General features: G+C 36.8%; 1 protein-coding gene across 2 annotated transcripts in view; it reads left to right on the forward strand.

Moving 5' to 3' along the window:
- LOC124617051 (mitogen-activated protein kinase kinase kinase 4) overlaps positions 1 to 8,069 on the forward strand; it is a 217,227-nt gene extending 209,158 nt beyond the window's left edge. For both annotated transcript variants that reach the window (XM_047145235.1, XM_047145236.1), the window contains exons 19-24: positions 307 to 494; positions 1,174 to 1,342; positions 6,585 to 6,707; positions 6,863 to 6,969; positions 7,173 to 7,352; positions 7,606 to 8,069. In XM_047145235.1, coding sequence (XP_047001191.1) covers positions 307 to 494; positions 1,174 to 1,342; positions 6,585 to 6,707; positions 6,863 to 6,969; positions 7,173 to 7,352; positions 7,606 to 7,689 — 851 coding nt within the window. In that variant the 3' untranslated portion in view covers positions 7,690 to 8,069. The remainder of the gene's footprint in view (positions 1 to 306; positions 495 to 1,173; positions 1,343 to 6,584; positions 6,708 to 6,862; positions 6,970 to 7,172; positions 7,353 to 7,605) is intronic.
- Positions 8,070 to 11,922: the final 3,853 nt, after the last annotated feature.

Genomic DNA, 11,922 nt, shown 5'->3' on the forward strand with positions numbered 1-11,922 from the left:
ATTACTGAAACATATGGCAGACACATTTTTTGCTGTCAGGTCATTCTTTATTTTTCCATGGGACTTGCCGTGCTCTCATGTTCCCTGTTTTTGTCACACAACATCTGCCTGCCCAAGTTTTTGTATTGTGGTAGTACTCTTGCAATGTAGTTTCATATTTATCTGTTACAATTTTCTTCTTTTTTGTAAGTCCTCTAGTGTACCAGTATTATTGGTAACTGAAACACAGTTTGTATTTTACACTCCTCAAGATCTCTGTGAGTGAGAAACATATATTCTCAAGTATGCTCATTTCTTGTTTTTTAGGTCAGGGCAGATTTGGAAAGGTTTATACAGCTGTTAACAACCAGACTGGTGAATTAATGGCTATGAAAGAAATTCAGCTGCAACCAAATGATCATCGTACGATTCGCCGGGTTGCTGAAGAATTACGTATATTTGAAGGAATACAACACCCAGGACTTGTGCGATATTATGGTGTGGAAATTCATATTGTAAGTGTAATACACTTAAATATTATTTGGCTTTTTGTGTTCCATCTGGTTGTCGTTTGACATTTTCTTTACTTCTGCTCCTGTCCTATGATGTATTTAAGTTTTGAAATTGAGCTATATGTCCTATAGCACTTTTAACTGACCACAATATCTGGAGATAAGAGAAAATAGAGTGAATGCTTATTACTATTGTTTTCAATAATTAACATCACTAAACAAATTTATGTGCCCTGTTTCTCAGGAATATATTAAACTTTCTGCCATTGCTTGTAAATATTGTTACTGCTCTGTGGTAGTAAGTGAGACTTGTTTTTTATTCATTATTTCCCAGATTCTAAGGCACATTGCATTTATTGATTTGGTTTTTTTCCGGAAATTATGTATGTGCATTCTGCAAGTAGTTCAGTTTAATGATTGGCTTAGTGAACGAACCTCTTGCTAATTAAGCATTTCCAGGTATGTAAAAAAAGAATAAACATATAGACTCCATTTTGTACATGCATTCATTTTTTCAATGTTCTTTGTTTAATTTTGTGTTGTACTGCTACCTGAATTTGACATCATTTAGGGGGTGATCATCAAAAGGGGACAGAATTGAAATTTAGTGTCTGTTGCTATTAATTTTACAGTTGTCAGTATTGTTCATATATAAAAAATAACTAACTTACTTTCTTTCAAGGATGAGATGCTGATTTTCATGGAGTTTTGTGCTGAGGGGACTCTGGAGAGCCTAGTAGCTGCTACTGAAAATGGTTTACCTGAAGGCTTAATCCGTCGTTACACTTATCAGCTGTTACAAGCTGTAAAAACTTTACATGATCATGGCATTGTACATAGAGATATCAAAAGTAAGTCTCTCTCTCTCTCATATTTCCTTTTTTTATCAAAACATTTTGTTGCAGTCTGTACAAGTTACCATTGAGGCTATATAATGTGTAACATTTTTAATGTTTGATAATTATTAAAGGGAATAGTGTCTTGATCCACTGAGAATCACTTACCTACTGCCAAAGAAATATCTTGGGGAAAACTTACATAGTGCATAAATATACTAGAGGAATATGCAAATGAACATCTCCAAAGATGTGAGGTAGAAAAGCCCAATGTACATGGAGCATTGATAGTAGGCATTTGAAGCAGTGATTCAGTGCACTATGCTTTAGGCATTGTAGGAATCATTTATGGCTCTTGATAACATTAAACCATAGAACTGCATTAGAGTTGCCAGAAGAGTTGTGTCATTTCCAGCATCATAGGTGAACAGTAAACATCACAGAAAACATCAGTAAATATTTTTTCAGTGAAATAATTTCATGGTCCTGTGGACCAACATGTTGATCAATAAATGTCCACTGTATGGCATTTTGGCTGCTGGTAGTCAAAGGAAGTGTATGTGCCTGTTATCGTAGTTCTGAGCAACTGTTGTAGTCGTATTCATGCTATGATAGCCACATTGGACATTTCATAATTGCTGATTGAACAGCAGCTATGGCACAAATTAGGGTGAATATGGCCTCAATTGTGCCTTTCAAGACCATCAGATCTTCTGTTTCATTTCGTCATCAAACCTCCAGTGATGTTGCAAAAGACTCATCCAGATGGATGAAAACAAACGGTTGTATTTAGTGATTAGATTTTGTCTTGTCATCGGCGATGGTCATTTGTTGGTGTCCGTCAACTGAATAACAATTACTGGAGTGTATCATGTTGCAGTACATGGACCCAACTCGGGGATTAGTCTGTAGAGAGTACTATTCTAGATGACACTACAATTTTTCTGTTTGTTTAGGGAACATTGAAGCACCCATTCAAAGTACATAAAATGGCATGGTGGATAATTCTGGACTGTCTGCGGATGATACTGTTGCTTATAGAAAAGTTACGCCACCAGAAAATTTTTTGTGAGGTGCAGGAAGACTTTCAGTGAATCAATACTCGGTTGGTGCAGGGCCCTATTGAACAGCTCATTGTCAGTTGCTGGAAACAGTTTCAGCTGTAAGATATCTTAGTATGTTATCAGGATGAGTAAGAATAATGGAAATTCTTGAATGGAGCAATACATAAAATAAGGCAAAGGCAATTACTCACCTATAGTGGATCAGTGTGTGAAGTACAGAAACTCTTTAACAGAAAACAGTTTTCACACTAGCTTTCGAGCATTAGCTTTTCTTCTGGTGGCATTACACACATTCACACACACAACCATGCAGACATCCAAACGTACATTCCGGTAGCCACAGTGAGACAGTAATCTTGGCATCACCATGATAATGTGTGCGTGCGCACGTGTGTGTGTGTGTGTGTGTGTGTGTGTGTGTGTGTGAGAGAGAGAGAGAGGGGGGGGGGGGTGTATGTTTGTATTTACTAGCACTAGAATTGGAGCTAATCTTCGAAAGCTGGTGTGAATGCTGTTTACTGTTAATTATTTCTGTGCTCCACACATTTATCTGTTATATGTGAGTGGGTGCTGTATTTTACATTGTATGTATCCATAGCAGTTTCAAGTAGAATGCTACAGAAAACTAGTTATGGGAAAGTGAAATGCCAGAGTGAGAGTCATAGCAAGAATCCTAAGGAAAATTATTTCATCCATTAAGAGGTAGTTTATGAAACTCTCATTTGCTGATTAGTCTGATTTTACCAGATTGGTTTAACATAGGATGTTGAAACGATACAATGAATGGTAGTGTGTTTTGTCCCAGGTTTGTTTGGAAATTTCTCTTCCAACTTCAGTAGCAGATGCGGCAAGATGCAATATGTATCATGAAGTCTATCTGCGAATACATGTCTCAAGAAGAGAGTCAGCTAGCATGTTACTTCCTCTGTGTTATATCCCATACAGTGTCTATCATGGCAACAATCAGAGAAATTCAAGCTCAGTGACAATGAACAATCATTCTTTGCATGAACTTCACAGATAGAACAAGTGGGGAAGCCGTTTCTGTAGCCATTCACAACTTGTCAGGGAGCTGTTTTCTTCCAATAAAACAATGTCCTTGCACACACTCGCCAAGACATTTGTCAGCTTTCCTGATCAACACAGTCATCAGACCTATCCCCAAATGAGTATGTCTGTGAAATGAGATAGTAACATTTGGTGTGGTATGTATTACTAATAACATCCCTTGACCAGTTGCAACCATAGGTAAAATTAGTGCAGATACTGTCTCTTAAAATGACATCCAACAACTCCAAGCTGTGTGCATTACTGCGGTATTATACTGTCCTAGAAAAGATTCTGCACTTGTTCAGCACACCCATAAATTCATATTTGAATAAATGTACTTTGTGTAAGACCATAATGAGTTCATTGTTGGACTGTTTGACAGTAATCTATTTTCCTTTTCTTTCAAAATCACCAGAATGCCAAAGCAGATACTAGGTCATTACCATTGTGTTGTTTTGTTGTCATATGTGAAAGGATCTAGTTTTACAAATGTAGGCACATCTCCTGTATCCATTCATAATTACTGAATATTTAGTGACCATCATGCTGACAGAAAGCTTGAGCAGCAACTGGGTGCCTCACTATTGATGAGAATGATGTAGAGGAGGTTGCAAAAGGAATTTCATTGGTATACTCTAGGTATCAAGTGATGGTACACTCTGCTGTTGCTATTGATTTATATTTGTAATTTTGTGTGTGGCCCATGTGTGTGTGTGCAGTAATTATGTTGAAGGCAAGTGTAGTAATGTTGAAGGCAGTGTATTTGTGATTCTATCAGAATACAACTACTAGTGTTTTGACATGCACCTAATTATAGAGTTTCATAGCAACAAAAAGGTGATCAGCAGTGAGGATGGTGACAGGTGATTAAGAAATATATATTATATTATTTGCTAAATGTTATCATACAGAAAGTGCAGTATGATATGAAAGGGATCCTAAAGAGGCTTTTTTGTATTGGAATATAAATACTTGACATAATATTTTTAAAAAACAAAAGAAATGTGTGTACAGATTAAGAACCATTGGGCTAATGAGTTTACCAGTTAAGTTCACTTCATTTTACAGAGCATTTTAATTATTCTTTGAGTTTAAATAAGAAGTAATATCAAATAACCAAGTGATTTATTTTCAAAATACAGTAAATTTTGTTGTGTATGTTTTTATTTATTTATTTTTTTCGTGCAACATTATCATTACAGCAGTCCTCTAGAATAATTCTCATAAATAGAGGATTACTTTCCAAACACGTTCGACAGCATGGTGTTTTTAGAACTTCAGTATCAGCCCTTCTGGACATTCTACAACAATTATGGTCCAAGGAACATGATATAAATAAAGAGAAGACAAATAAATACTGCACGGGGATTTAAGAAGGAAAGGCAGGAAGGAATTAAGAACACAGACACTCATACATGGCCACATATCTGAAGAGATTGCAGCAATAGATCATTGCCCAACTGAATGAGAGTAGAATTTATTGCAGCTAGTGGAAGGAGTTCTTTGTAGTATTTGCTAGAGATTCATGGTTAAAGAAACTTGATCAGAGAAAGAGCAAGAGAGACTTAGGCAACTCTGGCTATTTACTACAGTTAACATAATGATTACGAAACAAAATTGCTAAGTTTCATTAAAGAACTTTTTGTGCCTGAACTTAATGATTTTCATTATCCACCCGATTTGAGATCCCTAGCATTCCAACCTCAATAAGGAAAGCTGTATGTGAATCTCAAACAGAATCAGATGGGCTTTCTAAACTACAGGAGGAGGAGCAACAGTTACCAAATGTAGAAGAGTGCTGTTTGTGTTTGACAACTTATTTTCTTTCTGTGCTCTTAGGATACTGACTGCAAAAATATTTATTTGTAGTGACAGATCATTCAGCATAATAACAGACCTAACTCTCAACAGCATTGTGCATTTTTAAATAAGAGCAAACAATTTGTCAAGTATAAGAATTGTCATAATTTCATGAAATTGTAGACAAATTCTGTGAAGGAAACTATGTGAACAGCTGAATACATGATGCTATCAGAAAGATGCTAAAATTTGAATGTTGTAAGCAAATAGTTATCTGAACACTGAAACATCACTAAGTGCCATCCACACACTCTGCCTTTGTCTTTACAGAACGTATTTACTCTGTCGTGGTTCAATGTTTTTGTGACTCTGAAATGGCTGACCTCAGAAAACAGCATGTAGAAAACAGCATGTATCTATAAAGCTTTAATGAAAAACTGCTACTGAAGTGCCTGCTTTTGGCATGATTGAGGCCAGAAACAAATGTATGGTAGGCACAGTGTTTCAAAATAGCCAAAGATCAGATGGTGGTGGTTGTTGTTGTTGTTGTTGTTGTTGTTGTTATGGTCATATCAGTTCAAGGTAGCCATTGCCTGCCATCAGACCATAAAATGTCATGAAAGTGAAAGACTTGATTCTGTGAAATAGTATAACCAATAAAAGTCCTCTACAAGACCCTCTAATAAGTTTAGTTGAGTAGAAGCAGAGCATGTGAAGTGTATGTGATAATTTGATTGTAAAAAAATGATGCCACATTTTGTGTTACAATTGCTTACATTTGTAAAAACAAAAACACTGATTGTTGATATACTGTAGAACATGAGTGCCTCTGTGAATGACTTTGCTTTCTGTTGCATGTAAAATCCAAACAAGTCACTGATTTACTATGTCTGTCGAGATTTTTTTTTTTTATTTTTTTATTTTTATTTTTTTTTCGTTTTGAAATTAATGTTCTGTACATATAGACAGACATTTTCAGACGGCTACCTCAACACTTAGCAAAAGCACAATCCAGGATTCAAATATTGCTTTTAATATTTCCCAGAATCACAGTCACTTCCTTATCAGCAGCTGGACATTTTTTTATTTTGTCATTTTTAATGAAATTTGAATGTATATTCACTAGTATGGAAATATTGCTTGGTCTAATGTATTCAGAAATTGTGGACAGATGATCTGATAAGCAAAACAGTTACATAACATTTAACACACAATATTACAACTCAGTTCAGGAAGCAAGGTAAAGTGGTCTTCTCACATGTTGGGCAGAAGGAGGGTACTAAACATATTTAGTGTATAAAAATGCTGTGCAGAAGAATTAAATTAGTATCTTTGGTCATTAGGTGCAAACATATTCCTGACTGGTGGTGGCAACCATCTCAAGTTGGGTGACTTTGGTTCAGCAGTCAAGATTAAAGCCCATACAACAATGCCAGGAGAACTTCAAGGATTTGTGGGGACTCAGGGTTGGTATATTTAATTCCAATATCAAGAAGAGTATTTGAATAACGTTTAACTGGAATACTGGGACTGTTTGTCTTAAGAAGTTATTTTTTGCTTGCAAGAGATTTCACTGTTTGTAAACACTGTATTTTATGTATGAGTATTTGTCTGCTTTCAGCGTACATGGCCCCTGAAGTTTTCACGAAGACTGATACAGGAGGCCATGGCAGGGCAGCTGATATATGGTCTCTTGGATGTGTTGTTGTTGAAATGGCTTCTGGAAAAGTAAGTACAACTATTATTTCAGTTTGTGGACGCTTTTCTTAAAAAGATATTGATTATTGTGCATAAAGTGTCACTTTTGTAAGTTTTTGAGTAATGTTAGCATCTTGGTAAGTGAACAGTAAACTTTATATACATAAAAAGTTATTATTTTTACAGTCATTACTTGATAAAAGCATTTGAGGTTTTTTTTTCTCTCTCTGCAGAGACCTTGGCCAGAGTACGACTCCAACTACCAAATCATGTACAAAGTTGGCATGGGTGAAACTCCAAGTGCTCCTCCCACTCTGTCTGAAGAGGGTCACAAATTTGTGGACCGTTGTTTACAACATGATCCACAGAGGCGTGCAACAGCCAAAGAGCTCCTTTATCACACATTTGTCAGAGTAAGTTATTTAATATATTACAGTGGTAATCACCCACATAAAATGTGGAGTGAGTGAGAGAGAGAGAGAGAGAGAGAGAGAGAGAGAGAGAGAGAGAGAGTGTGTGTGTGTGTGTGTGTGTGTGTGTGTGTGTGTGTGTGTGTTGGTGGGGGGTGGGGGTGGCAGGTACATACAGTCGTAATTGAGAGGGGAATTTTAATTGTATGTTGTTTCCATTTGTTGTAAAGACTTCTATGTTTGTGTTAATTTGCAGGTGGACCTAGATGAAGAGTATCTGTCCTCAACATTACCATCTATGTTTGAAGATTACTTAAAAATCAACCCAAGGATTCTTTAAAAAGAATGAACTGCAACATTTTGTCACTGAACAATGAATACTGTTCTGCTGACACACAAAATTAATATATTTCTGTACCTGTTGATTGTTTCATAGTGTGATCAAGTTGAAGATGCCAGAAAGTCAGTAATTTTTACTGGGCTTCTAGAGGTGGTATTGTGGAGTTCCTTTTTATGGTAGCGAACTGTCTTCAGAAACATGCTGTGACATGTTTAATATTGCTTTTGTGTACTACATTGTTGTCAGTTGAACATGTGTATATAGTCATAATGTTATTTTGTGATAAAATATGTCCTATGTATTTGGAGTACATGTTTATGTGTATTTATATTTGCCAGACAGTCTTGTATGTTTTAAGAAATAAAATTTGATGTTTGGAAGTTTGTGGTTTCCTTAAGATTAAAGAATGTATGTAGATGAACATGAGTGAGAACCATTTTAATGATTTTGTTTCACATTTGTTTGTGCTTATTGTTGGTTTACTAGTGTCCAAAAAGGAGAAAACTTTAGTGCACCCAGTAACAATTACAGACATTGTTAAATGTGAAATGAGCTGCTTTTTAAATATATGAGAGCTAAAGGTTCATTTTACGTCATACACCAAATGTATTTTCTGTGTAACATTATGATATTTATATAACCGGGAAAATCTACTGATTGTCACAAATTTGTACCTTAACTGTGGTACATTGTGGGCACTTGATTGGTTATTGACGCCATTTTTGTGTGGCGCTCCTTCCTTTCAGCTTGGCTTCAGTTAATTGAGAAGAGATTTAAAGGGACCCCATATAAGGGTCAGGCATGCACTGTACACAGGAATTGGCTATATGATTAGAAGAGAAAGCTCTGGTGAACACTGTGGGTTTTTAGACTAGAGAAATATGAGTGGGCCTGCAGAGATCTTAAAGGGGCAAAGTCCCAGAACTGAGTCTCGCGTATTAACATTGGTTAAGTTGTAAGTTGACTGAAACCAGAAATAAATCCTGAATGAAATGCATATTGGACACACAATGTAGCCACCTGTGTGTGTGTGTGGGGGGGGGGGGGGGGGGGGCAGGTGTATATTGTAGATTAGAAAAGGATTTGTCCTAACAAAGTTCTGTCTTTTTTTATGTCTTTGTGTATGTCTAAAAATGTAGAAGGTGGTCTAAAGTTAAAGTTCAGCAAACACCCTCATAAAATCCAAATGGATTAGCAAACATTAAAACAAAGTCCCTGCACATGAGAAAGAGGAATGAGAAAAACTTACACACTATGTCACCAACATGGTGACCATCTTGAAAGCTGCCATCTTGCATCCAATATGTAAATTTCCAATGGGAAGGTGGTCATGTGACATATCGGACACAGAATTTCACCAGAAAAATGATGAAATTGTTTGTTTGAACATAGTTTTATTCATTCTTGAGTTATAACCAGTTATGTGTTGCAGCAGTGGTAGAGTTCAGCATAATGAGTGTTACCTACCAAATAAGTATCAACTGGAGTTCTAAATGGTGCAAAGTGCAATTCCCATGCCTGACATATTACATGTGGTAACATTAACACGTTAGGTAGCATTTATTCATGCTCACATTTTAACTGTTGCTTCCTCGTTTACAGGTTGCAAAAATGTCATCAACACATGAACAAATCATCATCATCTTGATGTCAGGAGAGTGAAGCGCATGGGAGCAATGATTCCTAACAGTTGCTGCTGAGTAGTCACTCTTCCGGACAGCATCCCATACAAGCAAACCAGTTGCGACTTTGCCTGGTAATGCTTGTACCTTAGGTAGTTAGGCTGTGCACGGTACTGTTTCAAAATAATAGCTCGATGTAGTCATAGGGTCGAGCTGAGCACAGCTGCTTTCATACCCTGCATCCAGTTCAATGCAAATAACAACATTTAGCTGTGATCCTGCAGTCATAATCGATGCATTGGCTAGAACTGCAAGGTAACAAAAATACAGAAATACAAAATAAAAGTTCTATTCTAATGTCTGTAATTGATGTAGACAACAAAGAATTATGTTGAAGAATGTTTATTCAAGAAAGGACATCATGAATAAACAGGAAGTGGTCTTATGATATTCATTTAAAATACAGACAAAAAATACCCTCACCAAATGCAGTAATGTTATCACTGAAAGTGTTATGAGAATGATAGCAAAATCTCCAGACTAAATTCTAATCAAACATATACATGAAAACTAAGTCCATTTTGTGATTGCAATACACAAAATATGCATCAGCTCAATACAGTTCAGAGTTCAGTATAATTATTCACACATCAACACACACAGTATGAAGAATAGTCATCCATACGCTGCCTGTTGTCAGCTGTGTAGCACAATTGAAAAAGTCAGCGTGCTACTCTGTAGCACATTCAGACCTCTCGAAATATGAAGTCCCTTCAAAAGTTAAGAGTATTGCAGCGGCCGTTCACCACCCAGTATCAGTCACCTATACAACTGAATCACGCAAGTTACCATAGGCAGGCCTGCTTACTTCCAGCACTCAACTTAAAGTGACCAGAATCGCTCCCCTGAGCTTTCACTGCAAAAGTCCCAGTCTTCATTTGACTCCCGTAGTGTTCCGCTACCGTCAGCTTTCCCAGAGGCTGAAGACCATCCCCACCAAAAATACATCATTCTTACATGCTGTAGACATCAATTGACTCAACTTTGACCATTTCCCAGACTAAACTAATACATTACAACAAAATTTAAATAAAGAAATAATATAAATATTTGATCACGCTTGGGCCATTCACAATAATTACAAATAAAAAAGTGTGTTCATAATTAAATAAGCTAGTGTTCTTGTGAAAGTGTGCTCACGTTAAATGGCAATGAACTGTTATTAAAAATTATTTAAACAATTATTTATGCCTTCTCAACAGAAGCATCTTTTGATTCTTTTTTCAACTGTCATGTCCAAGGACACGTGATTGACCACTTTGAAATTAGTTAATTTTTAATAGCATTTGCAATCAACAGTTACATAAATTTTCTGATAAATAGTAAACTGTTCATGAAATAAGTACACACATATAACAAAATGAGAAGCATTCATTTTATGTGTATTGCATGTTGAAACTGCACAAAGTATTTAAAAGTTGTTAATTCAGAGGTTCATTGTGAAAATGTCTATTCACTGTGAAATATTAACTTCTGTAGTTTTGAAGATATTGAAATATTGTTGTGTCATTGGATGTGCCTCATTTTTCTGAGATTGCAGATGTATTCAGATTTGCACTACTATTTGACTGTTAGTCATTGTCTAATCTCAAAGAACTTTAACTTGGTCATCTTTAAGAGTTTTTGACACGCTGCCATTTTTGGGAGCATATGCTGCACAAAGGCCGTGCAATTAACAGCCATCCAAATTCCCAGATAAGAGATTCTCCCCATTTCAGGTGATGATGCTAGTTTTTGTACCTGGACTCGTCCGTACTGATCAGCTAGCCAGAAGTTGGAACTGCTATGGCATGCCATGAGACTTGGGCCCGGCAGTGTTCAGCCATACCACAAATACATCTTACCTTGTATCAATACTGGGTGGCTGATTAGCTCGCCTAAACACGCGAAACATTACATGGGTCATTGCTGAAGATTTCAACAGTCACCACCCAACCATACAACTTTTTGCTCACAGTGCAGTTGCCAAACTTTTGGCTAAATTCTGGACAACAGGTTCCATTGCTAATAAACTGAAAGCTGGAAGCCCAAAATCTGCCACCAATGAAGCAACAACAGTGAGTGTGTTGGCACCATTTAGCAAGAGTCCGCAACGGAGCACTCGTCGCCTGTCGCAAGAATGTGGTGTTAACCGTACCTCAATTCTGTGAATTTTATTGCAGGATGGGTGACACAACTACTGTGAATAAACTCTTGTTTTCCCTATCAGGTATGTTCAGTGATGAAGCTAGTTCCTTTATCAATGGTGAGGTGAACTAGCAGAATCAAAGGTATTGGTCAGACACAAATCTACACTGGATTGATGCTTCTAAAATGGTTGGTTGCCAAAAAGTGATGGTCTGGTGTGTTGTGTGGTGTAACCTTTTTTAAAAGGTTCATTAACAGCCAGTAGTTATCTGAGGTTGTTGGATGAAGAGGTGTTTGCTTAACGGTTAATGGAGGAGGGGACATTTTTGGAATTCTTCCAACACAGTGGAGTCCTGCCGCATTGTTGACACAGTGTGCTGGCATACCTGAATGTGCAGTTCCCCCAGTAGCGGATTGATTGTAG

Source organism: Schistocerca americana, chromosome 1 (genome assembly GCF_021461395.2).
Source record: "Schistocerca americana isolate TAMUIC-IGC-003095 chromosome 1, iqSchAmer2.1, whole genome shotgun sequence".
NCBI lineage: Eukaryota > Metazoa > Arthropoda > Insecta > Orthoptera > Acrididae > Schistocerca > Schistocerca americana.